This window comes from Galeopterus variegatus, unplaced genomic scaffold, assembly GCF_000696425.1.
Source record: "Galeopterus variegatus unplaced genomic scaffold, G_variegatus-3.0.2 Scaffold3166, whole genome shotgun sequence".
Lineage (NCBI taxonomy): Eukaryota > Metazoa > Chordata > Mammalia > Dermoptera > Cynocephalidae > Galeopterus > Galeopterus variegatus.
Window position 1 is genome coordinate 224,933 of NW_007729277.1, and position 23,546 is coordinate 248,478.

Consider the following 23,546-nt stretch of genomic DNA (forward strand, 5'->3'; position numbering starts at 1 on the left):
CCGCCGCACTCCCAAGCAGCACACTCTCCAGTGCGCCACCGGGCCGGCCCAGAGATTAAAAATTTTGATGACACACCAAAAGAATTTGCTGAGGAATAGAATACGGAATGTGAAAAAGAGAAGAGGTTGAAGAGACTTTAGGTTATTGGCCTGAACAAATAGAAGAATAGAGCTGACTTTAATTGAGCTGGGTAAAACTGAAGGAAGAGCAGGGTTAGTGGTAGAGTGTGGGACAGAAGTTTGCTTCTAGACATGTTAAATTTAAGATAACCAAGAAGAAATGCCAAAAGATACAAGCTGCAAAAGATGTCAAGGAGATAAGAGGACACAAGCAAAGAGACTGAATAGGCACAGCCAGTGAGGAAGGGAAGAAGTTAATAGTTAAAGAATGTGTTTCCAGGAGTGGGGAGTGATCAACTGTGTTAAATATTGCTGATAAGGCCAAGTTAGATGAGAACTGAGAATGTAACCACTGGATTTTGGCAACATGAAGGTCTTGGGGCTTTGAAAAAAACAACTTTGTTGGAGTGACATGGGGGGCCAAAAGCTTGACAGTGGATTTTTAAAAATGGATATATAAGACTCTAAGAATTTGGTTGCAAAGGGGACTAAAGGAATAAGGCAGGGGTTAGTGTGGAAAGTAGAGAAAAGAAAGGCTTTTTAAAGATGGGAGAAATAATACGTTTGTACATGGTTAGGAAATATCAGGTAGCAAAGGGAAAACTGACAATGTAGGAGACAAAGGGGAGAAGTGCTGAAGTTCCTTGAGCAGGAGAGGAGATGGGCTCTAGTCACAAGTGGAGAGTTTGGGTCTTTGAAGAGTAGTGTTGGAGAGGTAAGCCCTATAAAAAAATAACATTTTATGGAAAAATAAAGGCCTCTTTACTACTTTCCAAAATTAATAGGTACTCAATAAACAGTAGCTATTGTTAGTATGTTACCTAAATATAAAAATCTAAATTAAAAATATGAAAGTATTCATATAGAGAATGACTACTATGGCAATATTTCTCCAGATTTTTTATTGTATAAAAAGAAAATGATAACGTGTAACAGCATCTTGGGAAAAATGGAGGAGACTCCTGGAGAGGCTTCAGCAGGTTACTATTCCTTCTGGTACCCTGTGGGCTGAGGGGAGTCATATCTGGGGCAAAGCAGAGAAACATCTCTAGGAATAGATTATGTGATCTTAGGCAAGCACTTCTGGGCTTGGTCAGAGCTGCCACATCTGTAAGAGATCTGGAATTAATTATCTTCCTTTCTAAATCTTATCTGCAACCTGGAGTTAATGGCCATGCCTTATCGTCCATCAGTCTGTGACTACTGAAGTAGAAAAGCTGAAGTCATTCCTGATGTTCACTTCCTGTTAACCACCAGGTCTTGCCAATTCTAGTGCCTAAATATTCTTTAAATTCATCTATTGTTCTCATTCCACTTCTCATCTTCACCTAAACTTCGCAATAGCCTCCTAACGAATCTCCCTGCCTCTAAGCTCTCTTCAACTATAATCTACCCCACACTGCAAGTGTAGTTACAAAAAAATGAGTGAATCATGTCACTCTTCTACTACAAAACCTCCAAGAATTCCCCCCTGACAACAGGGCCTTTAAAATCTGGCCCAATCCTACTTTACCAGCCTCCCACTGCTCAATGAACTATACGATGCAGGTAAAACTGAACTCACCTTGCTTCATATCTGGAACACCCTATACACCTTTAAATATTTAAATGTTATTAATAAAGTGGTGATCACATGTGGTAATCACCTATAGGCATAAGGAATATAGTTAACAATAAAAGATAGCTGACTAAAAATTCATTTACAGTTATTTGAAAAGTTAGGATGCTGAAAGATACCTGCAAAGCCATATACTTTCAGAATAATCTAACGAAGTTGAATTTTCTTAAGTTTGAAAAGATGAAGTTGAATATTCTTAAGTTTTCCCCTAAAAGAAATTTTAAAAATCATACAGATGTCTGGTAAGATATGAACAAAAGAGGTTTGTTTGTGAGTTTGCTTAGGCACTTATGAGGATATGCACTTTTAAAATGATGAACAGAACCTCTGTAAACTAATTCATCTACTACAATGCATTATATACACTCAACTAACTTGTAAGAAAATTTAGACTCAAGATTCAAAGCTGTTTAATATCACTCCAAAATTCTACACAAATTGCAAGTTTATGACATTAAAGTTTCTTCTTGAGTATGTTTGGAAGATAAATTGTGGTCAAGATGGGTTTTACTGATTTGGTGGGAAAATAAAGTCACTAAAGCAATACTAATTGTTACACTTAAAGAACATTTTTTCGATCTCCTTTCTTCTACTGCCTACCCCCTCTCAAACAATTGTAAAGCTGTTTGAATTTCCAGATTGTGTACAACATCAAGAGCATAATGAATGCCTCTAACAAATTCATCCTTACCCTTTTTAAAGTAGTGCTCAAAATAGTTCTCTCTGTGTTTACAATAATGAGACTACATTAGATAAAGGTAGTATTACTTTCTGGAAAAACTTATATAATAAGCTGAATTTACCTCCCCTTACTTTATTATCTCACAGTATTTAGACAATAAATAAGTCAGCTATTTTTGCAGTTAAGTAGGCAGAAACAAATGGCATGTGGACCCTCTATGTCTACATTATTTCATTAAAGTAAAATGGGCCACCTAGAAGCAGGCAAGAGAGCACATCCAAGGTCCTAGGCAAGGAGCTGAGGGCTTCATCTCCCTCCACCTGGAAGCACTCAAGAAGCAAAGCACACCTGGGATTCTAGGCAAGGAGCTGAGGGCAGCCCCCATCACCCAGAAGAAGTCAAGAGAGCATGCTGAAAACACCCCTTCCAAATGGGTGGCCCATCACAGCCACTGCCACTGCCCCAATGCTGAAAAAGTGGTTCCATACCACAGCGCCAGTCACAGCCACCATGCAGGCGGCCCACTGGACACTTGATTTCATTGACATAAGGAGAGTTACCAAAGGAGACCAAGAAAAAGAAGAGGACATTTCTCTCCTCAAAGCCACTCCAGAGTAACAGAAGAAGCAACTGCTCTACCAGATGAGCAGACATCAATGTAGAGATACTAGAAATACAAAAACCCAAGAAAATATGACACCACTAAAAGAATACAGTAATTCTCAAATACCAGACCCTGTAGAGCAGGAAATCCTTGAAATGACTGAAAAGGAATTTTCAGCAACAATCTTAAGGAAACTCACTGAGATACAAGACTCAGTTAGACAAAATAATGAAATGAGAAAAAAAAAATCCAGGATTTGAAGGAGGAAATTTACAAAGAGATCAATACCTTAAAAAGAATGTAGCAGAACTCATGGAACTGAAAGATTCACACAATGAAATTAAAATCACAACTGATAGCTTAGGTAGCAGGCTAGAACAGCAGAAGAAATAATTTCCCATCTCCTTTTTGTCTTTTTTCGTGTCCGGCAACGGATCGCAACCCTCAGTGTCACGCCCGTACCAGGCCGGGACCGGCAACGGGATCGGCAACGGGATCGCAACCCTTGGTGTTGCGCCCGCACCTCGTTCAGCCAGTGAGCGGAACCGGTCTGTATGTGGGATCCGAACCCTCGGCGGGAGGGCCGCCGCGCTCCCAAGCGGCGCACTGTAGCAGTGCGCCACCTGGCCGGCCCAAATTTCCCATCTCAATATAGTCTTTTCAAAATAACCCAGACAGCCAAAAAATAAAAGGAAAACAGAATCTTAAAAATTGAAGAAAATCTAATAGAGCTAGCAGACAACCTTAAGTGCACAAACATTTGAGTCATGGGTGTTCCAGAAGGGGAAGAGAAAGGAAAAGGCATGGAAAACCTATTCAATGAAATTATAACAGAAAACTTACCAGGTATAGAGAAAGACAAGGACCTTCAGCTCCAGGAGGCTCAACAATCACCAAACAGATTCAACCAAAAAAGGATACATTGAAGTCAAACTGGCAAAGCTCAAAGACAGAGAGAGAATATTGAAAGAAGCAAGAGAAAAGCATAAGTCACCTGTAAGGGAGCCCCTATCAGACTAACAGCAGATCTCGCAACAGAAACTCTGCAGGCTAGAAGAAAATGGGATGATATATTCAAAATACTGAAAGAAAATACTGCTGGCTAAGAATACAGTACCCAGCAAGGCTATCCTTCACAAATGAGGGGAAAACAGTGTATTTCCTGACAAACAAAAGCTGCAGAAGTTCACCACCATATGACTAGCTCTACAAGAAATCTTCAAGGAAGTCCTGAAGCTGGTATACAAAACATGATAATCACTACCACAAATACACAAGAAAGAACAAAACCCACTAGTAGAACAAAAATACAAATGAGAGAAACTAAATCTTATCACCACAAAAAGCCACACTGACAATGTAATAATGCTCCTACTTTATTTCTTATTTTAGTAATTTTGGTCTTCTTTTTTCTTTGTCAGTTTAGATAAAGGTTTGCAAATTTTATTGATCTTTCTAATGAATCAGCTTTTGGTTTTGTTGATTTTCTCTATTGTTTTTTAATTCCCTATTTCATATATTTCTGTTGTAAACTTTGTTATTTCCTACGTATATTTGCTTTTGGTTTAGTTAGCTGTACTTTTTCTATTTTCTCAATGGAGAGGTTTACATTACTGATTTGAGACTTTTCTTATTTTTCATAAAGGTGTTTATAAGTATAAATTTTCCTCTAAGTGCAGCATGAGCCCTGCATTCTATAAATTTTGATATGTTGTGCTTTGATCTTTATCTCAAAGTGCTCTGTAATTTCCGTGATTTTTCTTTTTACCCATTGTTTATTTAGGAGAGTGTTGTTTTCCACGCATTTGTGAGTTTTCTAAATTTCCTTCTGTTATTGTGGTCACAGAACATATTTTCTTTAATCTTAGTTTTTTTGTTTTTTTTTTTTAAAGGAAAAATTTAAATAAGAAAAAAGTTCATGGAAAGATTTCCATTATGTTTCAATTTCATTTTTCCACAAACTTTTTGAAGTGTCATTGTGTTTATATTGTTTTATTGATTTTTGATGCAATTTATTTTGCTAAACTTAGATGTCTTTGAAAAGTTTATTTCTCTTCCTCTGTTGATATTTGCATACTTTTGGAAGACCTTAGAGAGATATCTCAAATAACTGTAGAAATTATAAAATGAAATATGTAATTTTTTTTTTTTTTTTAAAGAAAGAAAAATGGTTAGGCCTGGCCAGTTAGCTCAGTTGGTTAGAGCATGGTGCTATAACACCAAGGTCAAGGGTTTGGATCCCTGTAACAGCCAGCCACCACACACACACAAAAAGAAAGAAAACTGGATAAATGCTGTGGAGATAAACATTTAAGGATAGCTATATATTTTGTAATAGTACCTTCTAATGATGATAAATAATGTCATAATGTTATCAGTTAACTTTTATATAATGCTCATTTTACTTAAATTGTTAACACAATGGATAAAAAATTTTTTCTTTAGGTATTCCACATAGGCAAAAGGTATCAAAATGATTATATTTACATGTAGCTTTACAATTTATAATGCACTTTTCACATATATTATCTCATTTAGATCACACAGGCCACCTTGTGAAGTATTAATAATATTAACAGTCCTCATTTTATAAAAGAAAATTAAATTTCAGGAATATTAAATGACTTATCCACTCAGCTAATAAGCCAGGATTTAAGTTTAGTTTTTGATCCAAATCTCTTTCATAATATACTCCTGTTCATGGAACAATGTCTTATTTCCAAACATGTAAGAGGGTCGATAACATTTCAGTCACATAATACCTACTAAGCAAAAAGTTATTTATAAAATAAATTTCACTACTGGACTGAGTTTCACTCATTATTTCCCACAGTTCCAAACTGGTATTTTAAAGTAACTAGAAAGAGACAAGAAGCCTAACTCACAGATTGAGCCAAAGGATACATACACATTATAATTCCAACTGTAGTATTTTTTATATATCCAAATACCCAAGTTCTCTCTTTGCTTATCTCTGTCTTTTTTAAAGTCTTTATATCTTCTACTCTCTTCCTCCTCTCTCAATCCCTTAACTTCAGAAACCACTGGAATGACTGAAGGGACAAATACCAAGATAAGATGGCATGAGTTCCACCTGTCTTTTCCATATTTAAGAAGACAAAATAAAAGGCCTTCTTCTTAATGTTCTCCAATGTATAGAAAGCAAACTAAAGGCAAAATATATTTCTCTACTCTTATTTGACTTTCTTCTAAAAATGTTTATTGGGGGAGAGGTAAGAAGTCTAAGTACAAATACGCAAGTGTAAGTACTTTATCCGTTTTAACTCATTTTATAACAGCACACTTTGATAAAATACAGTTGATGCAATTATACATCTAAGTCCAAAGCAAAAGATTAATTTACCCAGGGGGGGAAAGAGCCTAAATGCATAAACTTGTTTTGAATTTCATGTTTCATAACAAGGAATACTAAAATTCTTCTCTTAACTATTTTAAATTGGAGACTACAAAAGAAATAATTTAAAATTTATTTTTACCTTGTGGAAGACTAGTGGGACACAAATTCTAACTACAGTTAAATCATACCATAAAGAAGAAACCATGACCCAAACAGATTCAGTCACATGAAATACAGGGTTAGACTACTGTGAGGTCAAAATGATAAAGGCAAGCCTATAAAACTAGCTGGTTAGGTGTCCCTGTGCAATTAAAATCCATCAGGGCTTGGGGGGCAGTTTGGCACCACCTGGTGGCAAATGTCCACCCTAGCTTCAATATCCATGGGATCAATTCTGGGTCCTATGCTGGCTAGGGCATCCAGGGCAGCCCCAATCCCAGGAATCACCTGGTTAGGTGGAATCCAATTCGTTGTGGATATCGGGCCAGAACAACCCTGGGGACAAGGAAGTCTGCTTTCAGCATTCTTGCTTCCAGAAATGGCTCTGTTTCCTCACAGAGCTTTATCAACATACCTCTATCAAACATCTAGATAATAGGCGTTAATATATCTAAACTTATGTTACAATGGGATGCATTTTAAAGGATTTTAAATGCATTTTTAAAGCATTTAAAAAATTTAAAGGATTTTTTAAAGAACAGCAAAATATTAGGAAATTCTCAAAATGATTGTATACCAAAGTTTATATGGCTACATGGATTGTTTAGGAATAATCGTGTATTTTACCACAGAAATAATCCCATAAATTTTAAGGTTATTGGCTCAGTGAACAAAAGCCAATAAAATCCATAACAGAACTGAACCACAGAACTAACAGTACTTACTTGCAAAACAGAAATAATATGACCTATGCCACAGGTCTCTGTCATGCCCAGACCTTTCTCCTGAGGTTCAGAATCTTCTATAGTCAGAATCTTTTCTATTTGACAGACACTTCAAATGAAACTAAACTAAACTTATCATGTTTTCCTATTTTTCTTACGTTTTAAAAACTGTGTCACCATCCACGCTGCTGTTAAACCTGCATGACATCCTTAACTTCTCACTCCATCAATCCAGTCTAGTCACTGAGTCCCATTGTTTCTACCTCCTAAACATTTTTCCAATCTGGCTCATTTCTCTCCATGTCTACTGCTACTAATCCAGTTCCATCACCACTTCTCATCTTCATAATGGAAACAACCTCTAAAAGCGGCCTCTTTGTCTTACATCTTTCCCATCTATTCTCCAAATTGCAGTGATCTTTTGATATAAAATCAGGTCATATCATGCCTCTTCTTAAAATCTTTCACTTTTCCCCACAGCTCTTACACAAGGTTCAAATGCATGATTTGGGCTCCTGTTTCTTTCTTCTTTCATCTCTTACAATTCCCTGCCTCTCAGTCTATGCTTTAGCCATACTTAATTCTTTCCAGTTTGTTCAAAAGGTTTCATTATGTCTTGCCTCCTGGTTTTCATATATGCTGTACATTCATTCCCACAATTTCTTCCCCTCCCCTAACTCATATCTTACTCTTGGTCATCACATAGGTGTCAGCATGGGTATTTCTTCCTCCATGAAGTTTTCCCTGATTCCTCCCAAGGCTGGGTTAAATACACAGGTAGTCTCATCCTTTGTATCCTGACATTTCCTCCATTATTATCACACTCCTTATGATAGTAGTTTCTCTATTTGCCCTTATCCTCTATTAGACCACCACCTTTGTAAAGACAAAGGTCACCACTGTATCTATGGCATCTAGCATGTAGCTGACATATAGTAGATCTCAATAAATATTTGCTAAATAAGCGTATTTATTGCTGAGAATTACATGAAGCTCAAGTGTAAAAATTTCCAACATAAAACTTAAAAGCTTATTCTATATTAGGTGCACACCTCTTCTTTTAGTCTGAATTTTGAATCCTGAGAGCAAGTGACCACAAGCTACAGGATCCTTCTTTCCTAATACAGGGATGGACCAAGCAAAATTTAGAAAAGACATTCTTTGGAATTCTTTAATCTCTCTGTATGCATCTCTCTAATCTCCTAAAAACCCTGCTGTCCTAAGTATGTATGTTTATAAAAATGTCATACGTAAGTAATGAACATGAAGGGAAAACTAAGTGCAACAGCAAATGAATCTTAAAATCATAAGGTTATGTGAAGAAGCCTCAAAAAATATATATATAGCATGATATAGATACAGCATGATGTTGCTTGACAACAGGGAAATGTTCTGAGAAATGTGTCATTAGGTGATTTCCTCATCATACGAACACTATTGTGCATACACACACTAACCTAGATAGTACAGACTACTACTACACAACTAGGCTTATGTGGTACAGCTGACCCTTGAACAATGCAGGGGTTAGGCGTGCCAACAGCTACGCAATCAAAATTCTGCAAATAACTTTTGACTCCCCTCAAACTTAACTACTAATAGCCTACTGTTGGGCAGATGCCTTACTAATAATGTAAACAGTGAATTAATACATATGTGACAACATTTTCACAAAAGAAACTGAAGAACAAAATCATACCACTCAAAGAGGCATTATCATAAAAGTCTCCCTCAATCTGCTGTATTAAAATAACAATTTAACAGTAATTTAAAAAACATCTTTGCCAGTCTATTATCCAAAGGATAATTCTACATACGTAGTTTATACTCTACTAATAGAACAACTTTTTCCTCTGGAACTGAGGGGTGGAAACCCCAAATTTTATGCTACTATACTGCTAGTAGAAATGACATTTTACAATGGTAATTATAGTTTAAGTCTTGTTTAAAATCTTGCTGACAACAATCAAAATATCATACACTCAGATCAGTGCTGATAAGCTAGTATGACAATTAAGTCAATTCCAAAATAATTTTCTTGTTAAAATAAACTTTCAAATGCCACATGAATTATCATAATGGTATAAAAGTAACTGTCACTGAAATAAGTAGCATTTATTTCCCGCTAATATTGCCAATAATTCCTAATAGAAAGGTACTTCAAAAAGTCGTGGAAAAAGAGAATTAAAAGATAATATAAATCTTCCCATGAACTTTTTGAAGTACTCTCATATATATCATCTAAAAGTAACTGCATGAATACAAATGGTATTTCTTCAGGATTATCTAATATGACATTTTTCAGGACCAGCAGCTAAATGAGGCACATGTAATATTTCACATTAGTATTCCAGATTTTAAAATTTTCCAGGAGAAATTGTTGGAATATTACAGGAAGAACTACTGGTGTCTCTTAGTATCCTCTAACTTCCTTTTCATCTCTGTCCTCGATCTGAACTGAGGTAAAGGCAAAAAGACAAATTACTGGGATAAAAAAGAGATAATGGGAATACCAGAGTAAAAAGACTTAAAGTCTGGTAAACCCTGTTCCAAGCAAGCTATCAAAGACTTTAGAACTTTAATGTTTCCATTATATTTATATTTAGATTTATGACAAGTTTTCATTAATGTATTCAAAGACATTATCTCATAGAAATAGCATTTAATATCAAAACTTCTATAACCTGCAAACAAAGAGAAATAAAATACCACACAAGCTTTTTTTTTTTAAAAAATATTTTACCTGTTTTCCCGTTCATACATTTCCCTAGAGGCACTTCGAAGTTGATCAATTTCTTGATTAGCTTTCAATCTGATTTGTTCCAGTTCATCATGTAGTTTATTTTCATATTCTGTTTTATAATGGTCTCTGCAAGGAGTCAGAAGGAATATCCATGAGTTTTCTGTGTGTGTGAAATAAATAGACTTTTGCCCTCCATGTAAGATTTTAATATCTTATATGAAGTATGCTGCATATACTACATTATTTGAAAAACTTAACTATTAGACATAAAGTTTTATAATTCCTAAAAATACTATTCCAAACTAGTTCCATCTAAGATCTCAATCTGTTAAACACGTTGCCCCAAAAGCTTAAGTACTGTATAAAATCTTAGTAACTCAAGTTGAATAATTATTCACCTTCAAAAATATTTTACTAATAGTTTTTGACACCTTTTTAAAATTTTGGTGGCTGGCCAGTACAGGGATTGACCCTGGACCTTGGTGTTATCAGCATCACGCTCTAAACTCTTATTAATAATTTTTAATGCACATGGCTGAGGCTTGAAAACTGATGCATATGGAATGTCCTTTAAAAATAATACTCTTATATGGTGCATGTTGAGAAATACTATTAACAAAAATATAAAAACGAAATGACTCTAACATACTTTTTACAAAATCTTTCCTTCCAACCATGACAACCATAGCCACACTGATTTTTTAGCAAAGTCAAAGCATTATATAATGTATTAGCAAGAACAGCACAGACTGATGAAAAAAATACTATAGGCTACTGATAAAGTTATGAATGTGTAAACTGTTAAAGGTAAAATTTAAACTTTGTTTTAGTTTTTGATGTGCTGATAAAAATAAATAATTCAAAGATTATAAGGAATATTAGTATAAAGGAACTCTGGTATCTTATATACATCTAACAGAAAAAAGAAGGCAGGATTGGCAGGTTGTCTGATCCATGGCCTGTAAGTTAAATCAGTATGCAATACTGCCTCCTTATTCTTCTTTTACATTTCAAACAGTCAGAAAATCATCAGCATACTCATAAGTATTTCAAAAATATACTTCTATAGAGATACTCATATACTCATACTTTCTTTCAAAAAATACTTAGAGATTTTTGTCATAGGGAATTAAAGATTATGTCTCAGAAAAAAAAATATTTATAGTATATATCTCCCTCTCTAAAAGAAACAGGGTTTTGGTGTTGCTGAAAAAAACAATGTCTTAAAAAAGAAAACCAATAAAAAAAAAAAACAACTAGGAAAGACAATCTTAAAGAAACAAAATGGAAATATTATGTTAATATTGTCCCACAGACCTTAAAAAGAAATCATTTGTCTTCCCCCAAACCAAGAGTGCCCTCAAAGAAGATGGTGTTAATTATATCTATTAACATGGAAAAGAATGTATATCTTGCCTGGATGTTACATATTTTTCATACATCTCTTCTCTAGCCTTTCTGGTTTCCTCAAGTTGAGCTTGAAGTCTTTCAAGGCGATCCTCCTCATGGGCACAGCGAACACTAAGCTCCATGTTTTGGCGATTGAGATATTCTTTGTCTTTTTGCAGTAGAGTAACAGTCTGCTGTAAGGTGGCTACCTATGTACATGTAGAGACAAACAGTGTCCAGAGCAATGCTGTCTTACTTTTCAAGGTTGACTGTATTAATTTTTTTCATTCATGCCTTCACTCAGCACATAAAGATTCTTTTTAAAAGGGCTAATTCTTACCTTGCAATTTTCTATTCAAAAAGAGCTACTAAAAGTCTCTGTTGTTTTGGCAACTACATCAAAAAGGAAAAATGTCCTTCACATAATTCCACCCTGGGCTATTTTCCACTAATACTGTACAATAAAATATAAGTGACTCTATTTATAAGCTTACCTCTTTTGATAATTCACTTCTTTCTTTAGCTTGAACTACATGAGAGGCTTCAAGTATTTCATGTTTTCTCCTAAGCTCAGTTACTTCCTGTTCAAATGCATCACGTTCACTATTGAAATATAATTGAAATACACATGTAAATTTTTCATCCCCTTTTACAGTGAACATTTTAAAAGGGTTGACTATGTATCAGGAGACAAACACACTAGAAGTGGGGCTTTGGTGTCATTCTATGAACTACTAAGTATCTACTTTTCAAATTTAGAAGGGACTCTGTTCAAGACCCTGTTCAATACATCTTTTATCTTTAAAAAACAAATAGGTAAACTACGCTAAAGAGTAAAGTAAATAATAAAATTTTCTAAGGTACAGTTTGGTATTTTTTCACTAATTATTGTCATTCTTATCTTGAAGCCAAAACTTCTAAGGAATTTATAGGTGGCTCTAGGCTTTTGTTTCAGTTAGGGTCAAAAAACCCTCACAACTTGTCACTCAGATTGCATAGCAGATACGTAAGCAGGCATTCTTGTGACTATTTCATTCACAAATTGTTTGATTACCCAGAGATTTTAATTTCCATTTTCAGACCAGCTCTCTCACCAAAACAGTAAAACCAAGAATTGGACCAAAACCTACAACAGACATCTCTTAAGAAATGAGCAGAGAAATAAATTTACTAACTCTTTACTCCTCTCCAGTTAGAAGCAGGGCCTTTGCACTTTATTTCATTGACCTTCCTGGTATTTCCATGGAGAGGTTTGTTAAGAATTGTTTTTCTTTTCATCATCATTCCCATAATTCTTTTAGAAAGCTTCTTTCACCTTTGGTTAACAAAGCGTTATGTGTTTTGAAGAAAACTAAGCGAAGCACAAATTAAAAAATAACAATCACCCATAAATCCACTAACTAAAGATAATTATCAGTATTAATATCTTGGTACATATTATTGAAAGTATTTTGTACTTTTACATGCAGATATTTTTATTCTTGCAATAATGATCCTGCTCCTTTTGCTATGATTTTTTTTTTATGTAGAATGTTATTAGGGGGCATGATATAGCCAAACACCCGTTAACTTGCTATGCACTGTAGACAACAGTTAACATTTGCCTATACTTTTGTTTTCCTTTTTAAAAGACAAAACATTACAGATAAAGTTGAAGTCACCTATATTTTCCTCACTGCTCCTATATCATCTCCCTAGATAATGAGTATGTGTCTATACCATGTGTGGTCTGTAAAAAAACTTTAACTCACCAATTGTTAACATTGTCATATACCTCGTAATATTTGTTAAATATTACTTTGTCATATTTATTCATTTCCTCTCTCTTGTTCATATATGTGAATATATATATATGGATACACACAAACATACACATCTACACATACACTCTCATATGTGTATATTTTTCCTCAACTATTTAAGAGTTACTTTGTCATATTTATTCATTTCCTCTCTCTTGTTCATATATGTGAATATATATATATGGATACACACACACATACACATCTACACATACACTCTCATATGTGTATATTTTTCCTCAACTATTTAAGAGTTATATGCAGACATTAGGTCCCTTTACCCCTAAATAATTTAGTGTGAATTTCCTATGTTTAAAGACATTCTCTTATATAATCAGGAGACTTAGCCCTAATATAATACTATTATCTAATATACAATCCATTTTCAAATTTTGTCAACTGTTCCAAAAATGTCCTTTATGGAAAATTTTTCCCTGATCCAAAATCCAATCTATTATCACGTGTTGCAGCTGGACGTCATGTGTCTTTAGTCTCCCTTGACCCAAAACAGTTCCTTAGATTTTCCTTGCCTTTTATGACATTAAATTTTTTTGTAAAGCACAGGACAACCGCATCACAAAATGTCTCTCAATTTTCATTTGTCTGATGTTCCCTCATGAGTAAATTCAGGTTAAGCACTTTGGGCAGGAATACTACAGAAGTGATAACATGTCCTCAGTATATCACATGAAGAGGCATATGATGTGGGTTTATCTCATTACTGGTGACAGTAACTTTGATCACTTGGTTAATGTGGTGTCTGCCACAGTTTTCAACTGTAGAGGTAACTTTTTGCTTTTTCCAATTAATAAGTAATCCGTGGGAAGATACTTTGAAATTGTGTAAATATTCTGCTCCCTAACATACTTTTGCCCAATGGCTTTAGATTCCATTGATGATTATAAGTCAAGTATGACTATAAGGCTACAAAATAGTCATTCTAATATGCATATGTACTCTTACTGGTTGGCAGTCTACTGTAAAGATCCTCTTTCCCTGTTTATTTATTAGCATGCACTCATAGATTCTTATTCCATTCAATGGATCATATTGATTACTGTCATTCATTTTGATATTCAAGTTGTACTATATTATATTTCGCCAGTTGGAGCCACTTTAAACTGGTTATTGTGATGCTGAATTGGAATTAGGGGTATCAGTATGATTTCATCCAGTGTGTTAAACCTCTTCTCTCTTCCTTCTCCACCACCTTTGCCTACCTAAAGGGCCTAGAAACAATGACCAATGTAGCAATGACCACAGCGCCCAAATCTTAATTTCTAAATAGCATTCCCCACCAAAGAAAATCAAGACTCCTTAGAGAAAGGGATGAAGCAATGAAATTACTAAATAAAAGTAGGAATATTACATTAGGCCAGAAAGTAAAGAACTGCTACAAAAAAAGATACATTCAAATCTAATTTAAAAACCTTAACAGCTACATAGAATTATATCATAAAAATAAATCACAGTTTATTTTCAATTCTGCTATTGAAAAGCATTTGAATTCTTTCTAATAAAGATGTAATTAACATCCATATACCTGTTTCCTCTTGTACATTTGTGAGAATATCAAGGGCATGAAAGCGCTTTTTATTCCTTCCTGTTAACCTTATATTTTTTTGACCTGTCCATTTTTTTTTTAACCCCTTCATTCTGAGTGAACCAAAAAGTTCAAAATGTGAGCCGTTCTTGTACTCTGTTCAATTTCTAGTACATGGAGATGCTTATCTTGCTTTTTGATCAAGGCTATATTTTTCATTCCTAGGTTTTTATGATAGAAAATAAAAAGATATATACTAATTATTGTGATTTGAGCATCACATATTGTACAGGTATTGATATGCAATGCTGTACCCCACAAATATGTATAATCAATTACCTTTCAATAAAAAAAATTTTAAAAAGAAAGTCAAACCATATATTAAAATAGAGATGATATAATGAATACCCACACTCTCATCACCCAGCTTCAATAATTATCAGCTGATGACTCATCTTGTTTCATTTATCCTCTTCTGAATATGCTTTTTAGTTTTCTCTTTTTATATTTTATCTATCATTGCTATAGAATTATAGTGGCAGAGGGGAAATCACAATACCAACTCAAAGTATCATTTTACCATCACAATCTACTTCATTTTTAAATGCTTCTTTTGAAATCCAGCTTTATTCAAGAGCTTACTGAGAACAGCTCTCATGAACTTCAAGCTCCAATAATTACCATACTTTGGCAGAATAATGCATACCACATATAGTAATCGTGGGAGTAGAAGTGCCAAGATTATATCCCTGTCTTTGCAAATTCACTTATGGTATTATATACTTTATAAAAAATTATACAACTTAAGCATTCATTCATTTCGTGGGAGTAGAAGTGCCAAGATTATATCCCTGTCTTTGAAAATTCACTTATGGTATTATATACTTTATAAAAAATTATACAACTTAAGCATTCATTCATTTAACAAATATTCATTGAGTGACTACTATATTTCAAGAATTATTTTAAGTGTGGGTACATGTAGCAGTAAACAATGAGAATAAGGTCACTCCTTTTATACATATATAGTGTACATATATTTAAAGGTTTTCATAAATATATATATATTTTTCCTTTTTGTCTTTTTTACTGACCGGTAACGGGTTCACAACCCTCGGTGTTGTGCCCGCACCGTGCTCAACCAGTGAGCGGGAACCGGTCTCCACATGGGATCCGAATCCTCGGCAGGAGCGCCACCGCGCTCCCAAGCGGTGCACTCTCCAGTGCGCCACCGGGCCGGCCCTCATAAATATTTTTTTATTTGATTTTAGTTTATATAGTACAGTTATTTGTATTAGCACCACCTCACAGATGAAAAAACTTAGTCTCAGAATGAGAGATTTACCTAAGGACATACAGCTAAGTAGTGGTTCATTAAATTATTGAACAAACAATGGAAAAGTATACTTCAGTTAAAGGAAGACACGTGCCATAGTTACTTAGTAGCAACATACTGGGAAACACATATTCTCAGAAAGTGTTATTTTTTGAGAGTGTGTATCTTTTGTCAGAAAGTTACATACAGCTAAAAAGAACTTCAGGGAAAACTGTGAAGTATTTAAATTGATTCCATTACATAAATTTATATAGTACAGTTATTTGTATTAGCACCACCTCACAGATGAAAAAACTTAGTCTCAGAATGAGAGATTTACCTAAGGACATACAGCTAAGTAGTGGTTCATTAAATTATTGAACAAACAATGGAAAAGTATACTTCAGTTAAAGGAAGACACGTGCCATAGTTACTTAGTAGCAACATACTGGGAAACACATATTCTCAGAAAGTGTTATTTTTTGAGAGTGTGTATCTTTTGTCAGAAAGTTACATACAGCTAAAAAGAACTTCAGGGAAAACTGTGAAGTATTTAAATTGATTCCATTACATAAAAATAATCATCAAATAATGTTAAAAAAAATTTACACAAGTGGTACTTTACTTGGGTTCCTATCTTCTCTTACATTTTAAAAGACAGCAGAAACTTCCAAATAAAATAAAGACAACTGATATAAAAATACAGTTTAAACCCAACAAATTGCCAAAACTACATGCAGTTGTACAATCAAGAATAAGGTAAAGCAGAATTAATGATGTTGATGGTAAGAATTCAGGTGACTTCGATGCATGTTCAAAATGAGAACTGCTGTAGCCATCTTAACTGCTTACCTCTTGACTTTATCATAGTTCTGTTGACGGTAGTCACCTTGCTGAATTAACTGTTTTGTGTCTGCTAATTCTAAGGCCAAACGTTGACATCTAATTTGAAGCTCAGAGTAGTTTCTTCGATCTTTCTCGTATGTCTGTAAACCAAAGGATTCATAAAACATTTCAAATTAAACATAGTTGGCCAAATTATGCATTGAATTTTCTGTTAAGCTCTGAATATCCTTGTAATTAAATTTTAAAAAAAATCCTCAATTTTTATATTTATTTTTCTCTACTCAAAAACAGGTAAAAAATTTAGAGTGGTCTGTAAGCTCAGTTGTTTAAAATATGAACTCAGTTTTCCAAAGAAAAAAATAACAACTGTGTTTTGGTTACTAGATTAATATATAAAATGACTACCAATGTTAAATGATGTTTTTCAACATTTACTGAGTTACTATTAGATACTAAAGATACAGAAATGAATAAAATACAGTCCCTGTTCTTGAGTTCACAACTTAGAGATGAAGAGCCATATGACTATCAATGTCTACAATGAAAAAATAGTTACTGAAGAGATTAACGATGCAGTTCCAAATGTGGACTCAGCAAAAAAGAAACTGTGTGTCCCCTGCAACATATCTCTGCATTAACATCCCCTTATCCTCACCAAACCAGTAGCACATAAGAAAGGGATTGTTGAGATATAGGGACAGAGAGAAAGTGAAAACCTTACAGCAGATCACAAGGTCTGATTCACAATCTGGCCTTGCTCACTACAAGCCTCATTTCTCACCATTCTCATATTCACACCTCACCCTCCAACCTCACAGAGATCTGAAGTTCTCTGAATGTACCGTGTTTCCTCTAACCTGTTGTCACTGCCTGAATACTTGCATATAATTTGAATATTTGTCTCCTTCAGAGTACTCATCTCAGTGGACCATCAAATTAGTTTTCTATATGTCTCACCAGAGTGTAAACATCTTAAGGGCAAGGACTTTATCCTGCTCACCACTAGATCTCCACCACTTTACACACTACCTGGTATGTAGTTAAGATTGAATTAAAATGCTTTTGAATAAACCAATTAAGATATAAATGAATATGAAAACTGGGAGGAACAGCAGGGCACAGAGACAGAATTCCTACTTATTTTCCCTCTTTGAACACTTCTGATCTTGCAACCAACTATCAGCTCCACTCCCAGAACCTGGCATGTCAAATACATCCTATCCTAAAGTCATTCCTTCTTAAGGCGCTGACCAGCTAAGTGTGGTAACATTCACTCCACAAATCCTGACTAAACTATCCCTGTGTGACTGTTCCTGGGCTAGGCACTGTAAGTATAAACATGAGTAGGACACAGTTTTTGTCCTCTTTAAACTTTAAATATAACTTTGCGATGTTAACTCCCAAGTTTCTATCAAAGGGCTGTTTGAGAGATATAATTATAGAAAAAGCATATCCAGTGGGTTTTGCTTTGGTGTAGTATTATGTTCTTTTCCTACACTAAATTCTCCATAAGAGTGGAATGTTACTATGGTATATATTATAGGATTACAGTTGAAGATACTCTATCACCTCCTAAAAGATTATCACATACATCATTTCAGACCTAGGTTCTATAAGAAGCTTTATTTCCCCTGAAGAATGCTTTACCCTTCTGAACAATACTAATCATGTAATTGTTTTGGAAAAGAGCATAGTGTTATGGTTAGGAAGGCAAACTCTAGAATTCAGCTGCCTAGAAGTGAATTACCTGCAGTCAGACTTCAGGTAGGTTAATGCTGCAGATTGGATGCTCCTCCCCTCCCAACCTCATTGAGGCTCAAATCCCCACTGTAACTGCTGAGGGTGGTAAATCCTATTATGGTAATTAAAAGGTGGGGCTTTGAAGAGGTGATTAGATTGTAGAACCATGCTGTGGTGAATGGATTAAAAGTGGTGGTTCTGAGGGTTTTAAAAGAAGAGCACATGAGAGGTTAGTCTCTCTCTGCTCCACCATTTTCTGCCATGTGATACCTCTGGGTCACTGTCACCATCACCAAGGCCTTCACCAAATGTGTTCCCTGGACTTTGGACTTCCCAGCCTCTGAAACTGTAAGCAATAAATTTTGTTTTCTTATAAATCACCCAATTCCAGGTATTTTGTTGAAAGCAACAGAAATGGACTAATACAGTTAATTTACCTCTCCTTACTTCAGTGTCCTACCTCATAGAGTTCTTGTGAAGATTATATCAAGAGATAAACGTAAAGTGCTTATAAAAACCCCTAACACATAGTAAATACTCATAGCTATAAACTAATATCATTATAGTGCTTCCTATCTCCTTTGGCTTCCAGGGAGATCATAGCCAAATTGATAGTTCAACTTTAATAACTACACAAAGACCACAACAGAATGCAGAGGAATACAATTTAAAGGATGGGCGCAAGACAAAGAGCTCAGGGAACCCAAGGGAGTATACACAGAAGGAAAGGGTAAGCCAGGGGTGTGTGTCAGGAACAACAGCAGAAGACAGTGCTTGGAGGAAACAAATCAGTCAATAGTATTGAGTACTACTGAGAAAAATAAACAACAAAAAACTTTTTAAGTATTCAGGGATAGAGAATGAAGGTAGAGTGCCAGAGACTAAGGCAAATATATCTGAATACTCAGTATGTCCTTGATTTGTGCCATTTTATATGCGTCATCTCACTTAATATTTAACTTTATGACTGGGTATAAAGATTATCCCATTTTTGTAGATGAGGAAACTAAACTTTGGAGAGGAAAGTCTCTGAGCTCATAAGTAGTAGAGTGAGGACTCCAATCTAAGTTTGTCAAAACACCAAAACCGTAGGCAATTCTTTCTACAGTTTAACAGTAAAAATGAGAAAGTACCATAGCTTAGAGAAGAAAATAGGGCTAATGAAGGTTTTAAATGATGGAACAAGATTGAAAATGTTTAAATATTGATGGGAAAGAACTAACAGCGAAAGAGGCATTGACGATGGAGAAAAGGGGCATATTCAGGAGAATAAAACCCCTAAGAAGGCTTTAGGATATGGGATATAGAGCTTACATGCAGAGATTAGTCTTAGATCAGAAGCCATACTCATCATTGCAGGCTTTTTCCCAGCTGATACAGAATATTAAAAGCTTGGATTTTTTAGGTAGCTCTTATCAATTTGCTATAGGCCACAGACTACTCCTTACCCTAATGTTTCCTGTATTTATATTATTCACCTGGTTTCTAAAGGCATATGATTTTTCCACTCCTTGAGGGCAAGACTCTTCCCACCATAAACAGTAAGAACAAACAAATAAACCAGAATGACTGCAGGTTTAAGTACATTTGTAGGTTTGGTGCAGGAAATTGTGGGAGTTCTCATCTGATGATTTCCATTTTCTTGTGAAATGAAATACCAAGTATCTGCTAAGAGTAAAAAGGAAATTGGAAAGCTGGAGATGCGAGGAGAATGGTGAATGATTGAAATAACCGTGAGGAGAATGGTGAATGATTGAAATAACCTCTGTGAAAATTGAGAGGACAAGAAAAAACAGAATTACAGCACAATTATATGGGCCCATTTGAGGCTGGTAACAATAAACTTATAGTACTTGTTACTGCATATGTGACTTTTACCAGTAGTGCTAGGTCAGAAAAATGAAGTTAGTCAGGTGGTTTGATAAAAAAGAAAGTTGGGGGAAGAATTAGAGAACATAGGCAAGAGAAAGATTTAGGACTGATAATTTGATGGAGAGGGAAGAAAATAAATTTAGGAAGGTATTGATAAAGATATAAATTATATGGATTGAAAATTTTGTTAAGGATGAGTTGAAAGCAGATGATTGAGAAATATGGAAATATAGGAAGTAGTATGTTCAGTGGATCAAACTGAATTGATAACTTCAGAAGTAAATCAGTTCTGAGTGACAAAGAATAGAATGTGAATAGAATATATTAATATATATATTAAATATATATTATATACATGTGTGTATATACATAAATTTTCTTTAAATACATATGAGCAAGTATAAGCAAAAGTTCAGTATAAAAATGCATACATTCAACCAACACTTTCTTTAGAATTTTTCAACTAAAAAATTTCCCCTTAAATAAAATTAGTACTTTTTTATTTTGAAAAAAAATTGGTTTCACTTATTAGCAACTAAAATAGTACAGCATACGACTGGAAAGAGGAAAGACAGCATTTTCCCTTGAAATAAATCAAACCCCATGACTTTGTAGAACTTTATGGTTAAGGCTAAAGATAAGACTACTTTGTATTGCCCTCTGCATTCTTCCCTGTCTTGAGATCACCATCAACTTTTGTGGAAAGACTCCAAGCCCCAACTCTGAGTTAGATGCTAGTCTTATATTTTCTCCCATGTGGTTCTTACCTCTGTCAGAAAATGTACTGCATGTGCTGTAAGCTGCCACTACTTGTCTCCTCCATCATAAGGGAAAATTTAAGGAAATTTTCTATAACCCTACTACCTAGTACTTTGCCTATTACAGGTTGAATATCCCTAATCCAAAAATCTGAAATCTGAAATGCTCCAAATCCAAAATTTCCTTTGAGCACTAATGACTCTCAAAAGAAATGATCAGTGGAGGATTTCAGATTTTTGGATTAGGGATGCTCAATCAGTAAGTTTATATAATGTAAATATTCCAAAATCTGAAAAAATCTGTAATCTAAAACATTTCCTTTCAGTCCCAACCATTTCCAATAAGGGATACCGAACCTGTATGTAGAGGTTTGCAATTAATATCTGTGGAACAGAAGGAACAAAAGAGGACATTAAATAGACTAAAACAGAAGCAATAAATGTAACCTTTTCAAACATAAAGAAGTAGACACATAATTCCAGTAACCAGTCTTTTATAACAGAAAATTTCTACATCAGAGTAAACAGGTTAATGGGTTAACCGCCAAGTCTCAATTAGCTTTTCTAATAAAGAAAAAAAGGACTGGCCAGTTAGTTCAGTTGGTTAGAGTGTGAGGGTTCAATCCCTGTTACAGCTGCCACCCACCTCCCTCCCTTGCCAAAAAATTAAACAGTGAAAAAAGGACAATCCAAGTCACAGAGAAGATTTTGATTGCAGGTCAACTTTCTACCTATCTGGAACTGATTTTGACTGCCAGGGTTAATATCATCCTTTCTCTTAAATTATTCATACGAGGAAATAATACAAGGCTGCCTCTAGCCTGAAAAGAGTAAATCTGTTACTGTAATTGCATGTTTTTTTGTTTTGTCTATAACCCTCACCATTCATCACAGCCACATAAAACTTGGAGCTCCTTGAAGGCCTGTCTTATTTCTGAACACTCAGTACACTCTGTATACCTATATATTAATTATACTGGAAATGTTTGCAGAATGAACTAATGTTGAAAGATGTACGGACTATGCAGCACTAGCACTTAAAATAGCTCAAGATGTAGAAAAAGTAGCTTTAAAAATTAATAAAAATTTAATAAGTTACTAATTTTCAACTGAAATTGAATATTACCATATATCTGCAAATAAAACTCTGCATCTGAAGTAATAATATTCTATGCAACTTACATGTAGAATTTTCTCAAAGATTTTGAGAAAGACAGCATGAAAGGGGCTTCTATTTCTTGATCTGGGTGGTCATTAAACAGGTGGGTTCATCTTGTAAAAATTCTTCAAGCTGTACAATTACAAGTTCTTTATGTACTCATGTGTTACATTTAAAAAAAAATAAAAATGAGAGGCTTCAATGCGGGAAAACATTAACTGGGCACTGCAGGGATGCTTGTGTAAGATGGAAAGGACACGTGAGAGTCATATCAAAGAGGAAAAAGAACAGGATGGAAGGAGATGGTGATCAGACACTTACTCTCAGTATTTCTCTTCTGTTTAACTATTTGACATAAGAAACTGAAAATCTTACATTATACAGTGTTTTGGCTAAGTTATCAACTATTAGACCTTTAATTTTTATAATGAGATGTCACTTTTTCCCATTCCTCTTGTTTCCAAACAGCAGCTAACTATTGTAGATACACAGAATTTCAGAGATGAAAGATAACTCTGGAAATAATCTACAATAATCTTCTTATTTTCAAGAAAAGAACATGAAGGCCTAGAAGGGTTAAATGATATGTCTAGGATTCCAGAACTAGCAGAAAGGTGGAGCTAGAATCTAGGTTCTTGAATTCATACACAGTTTATTGTTTTCTCAATTTCAGGTTCCTATTTTTTGAAGCATCTATTCTGTGGAAACCATAAAGCCATTAATCAGAAATTAATATTATTATTTTTACTGCTCAAATCCAGGGTGTTAAAAGGGCTTTAATTACAAATTTTATGGGTTCAAATACGGCAAATGCATAAATAAAATTTAATTTGGGACTCCCCACTTTTAAAACAATTACTACAATTATTCCTTAAATACAGATTTAAAAAACCATTTGACAAAGTAATGTCAAATCTAAATGTTAACAAAAAGTAGAAGATGGCGAGGGTCTGGAGTGAGCGTGCCAGAGGACAGAGAGAGCCTGTGAAGTGTGCGCTGTGCTGCCAGAGTACTATTTGCATTTCCAAGAGCAACAAAAAACGAATAAATCACTGATCAACTAATCTACAATGAAAAAAAGCAACTACAGTCTCGAGGTTTTAGGGCCGATGC

General features: G+C 34.7%; 1 protein-coding gene across 1 annotated transcript in view; it reads right to left on the minus strand.

The window, feature by feature from the left end:
• Positions 1-17,823, minus strand: part of LOC103599966 (progesterone-induced-blocking factor 1) — a 164,090-nt gene extending 146,267 nt beyond the window's left edge. Inside the window, exons 1-5 of the mRNA XM_008584173.1 lie at positions 17,716-17,823; positions 16,911-17,044; positions 11,893-12,001; positions 11,426-11,607; positions 10,010-10,135 (exon numbers count right to left, since the gene is read on the minus strand). Of these exons, the coding sequence (XP_008582395.1) occupies positions 10,010-10,135; positions 11,426-11,607; positions 11,893-12,001; positions 16,911-17,044; positions 17,716-17,823 (659 nt within the window). The remainder of the gene's footprint in view (positions 1-10,009; positions 10,136-11,425; positions 11,608-11,892; positions 12,002-16,910; positions 17,045-17,715) is intronic.
• Between the last annotated feature and the right edge of the window lie 5,723 nt (positions 17,824-23,546).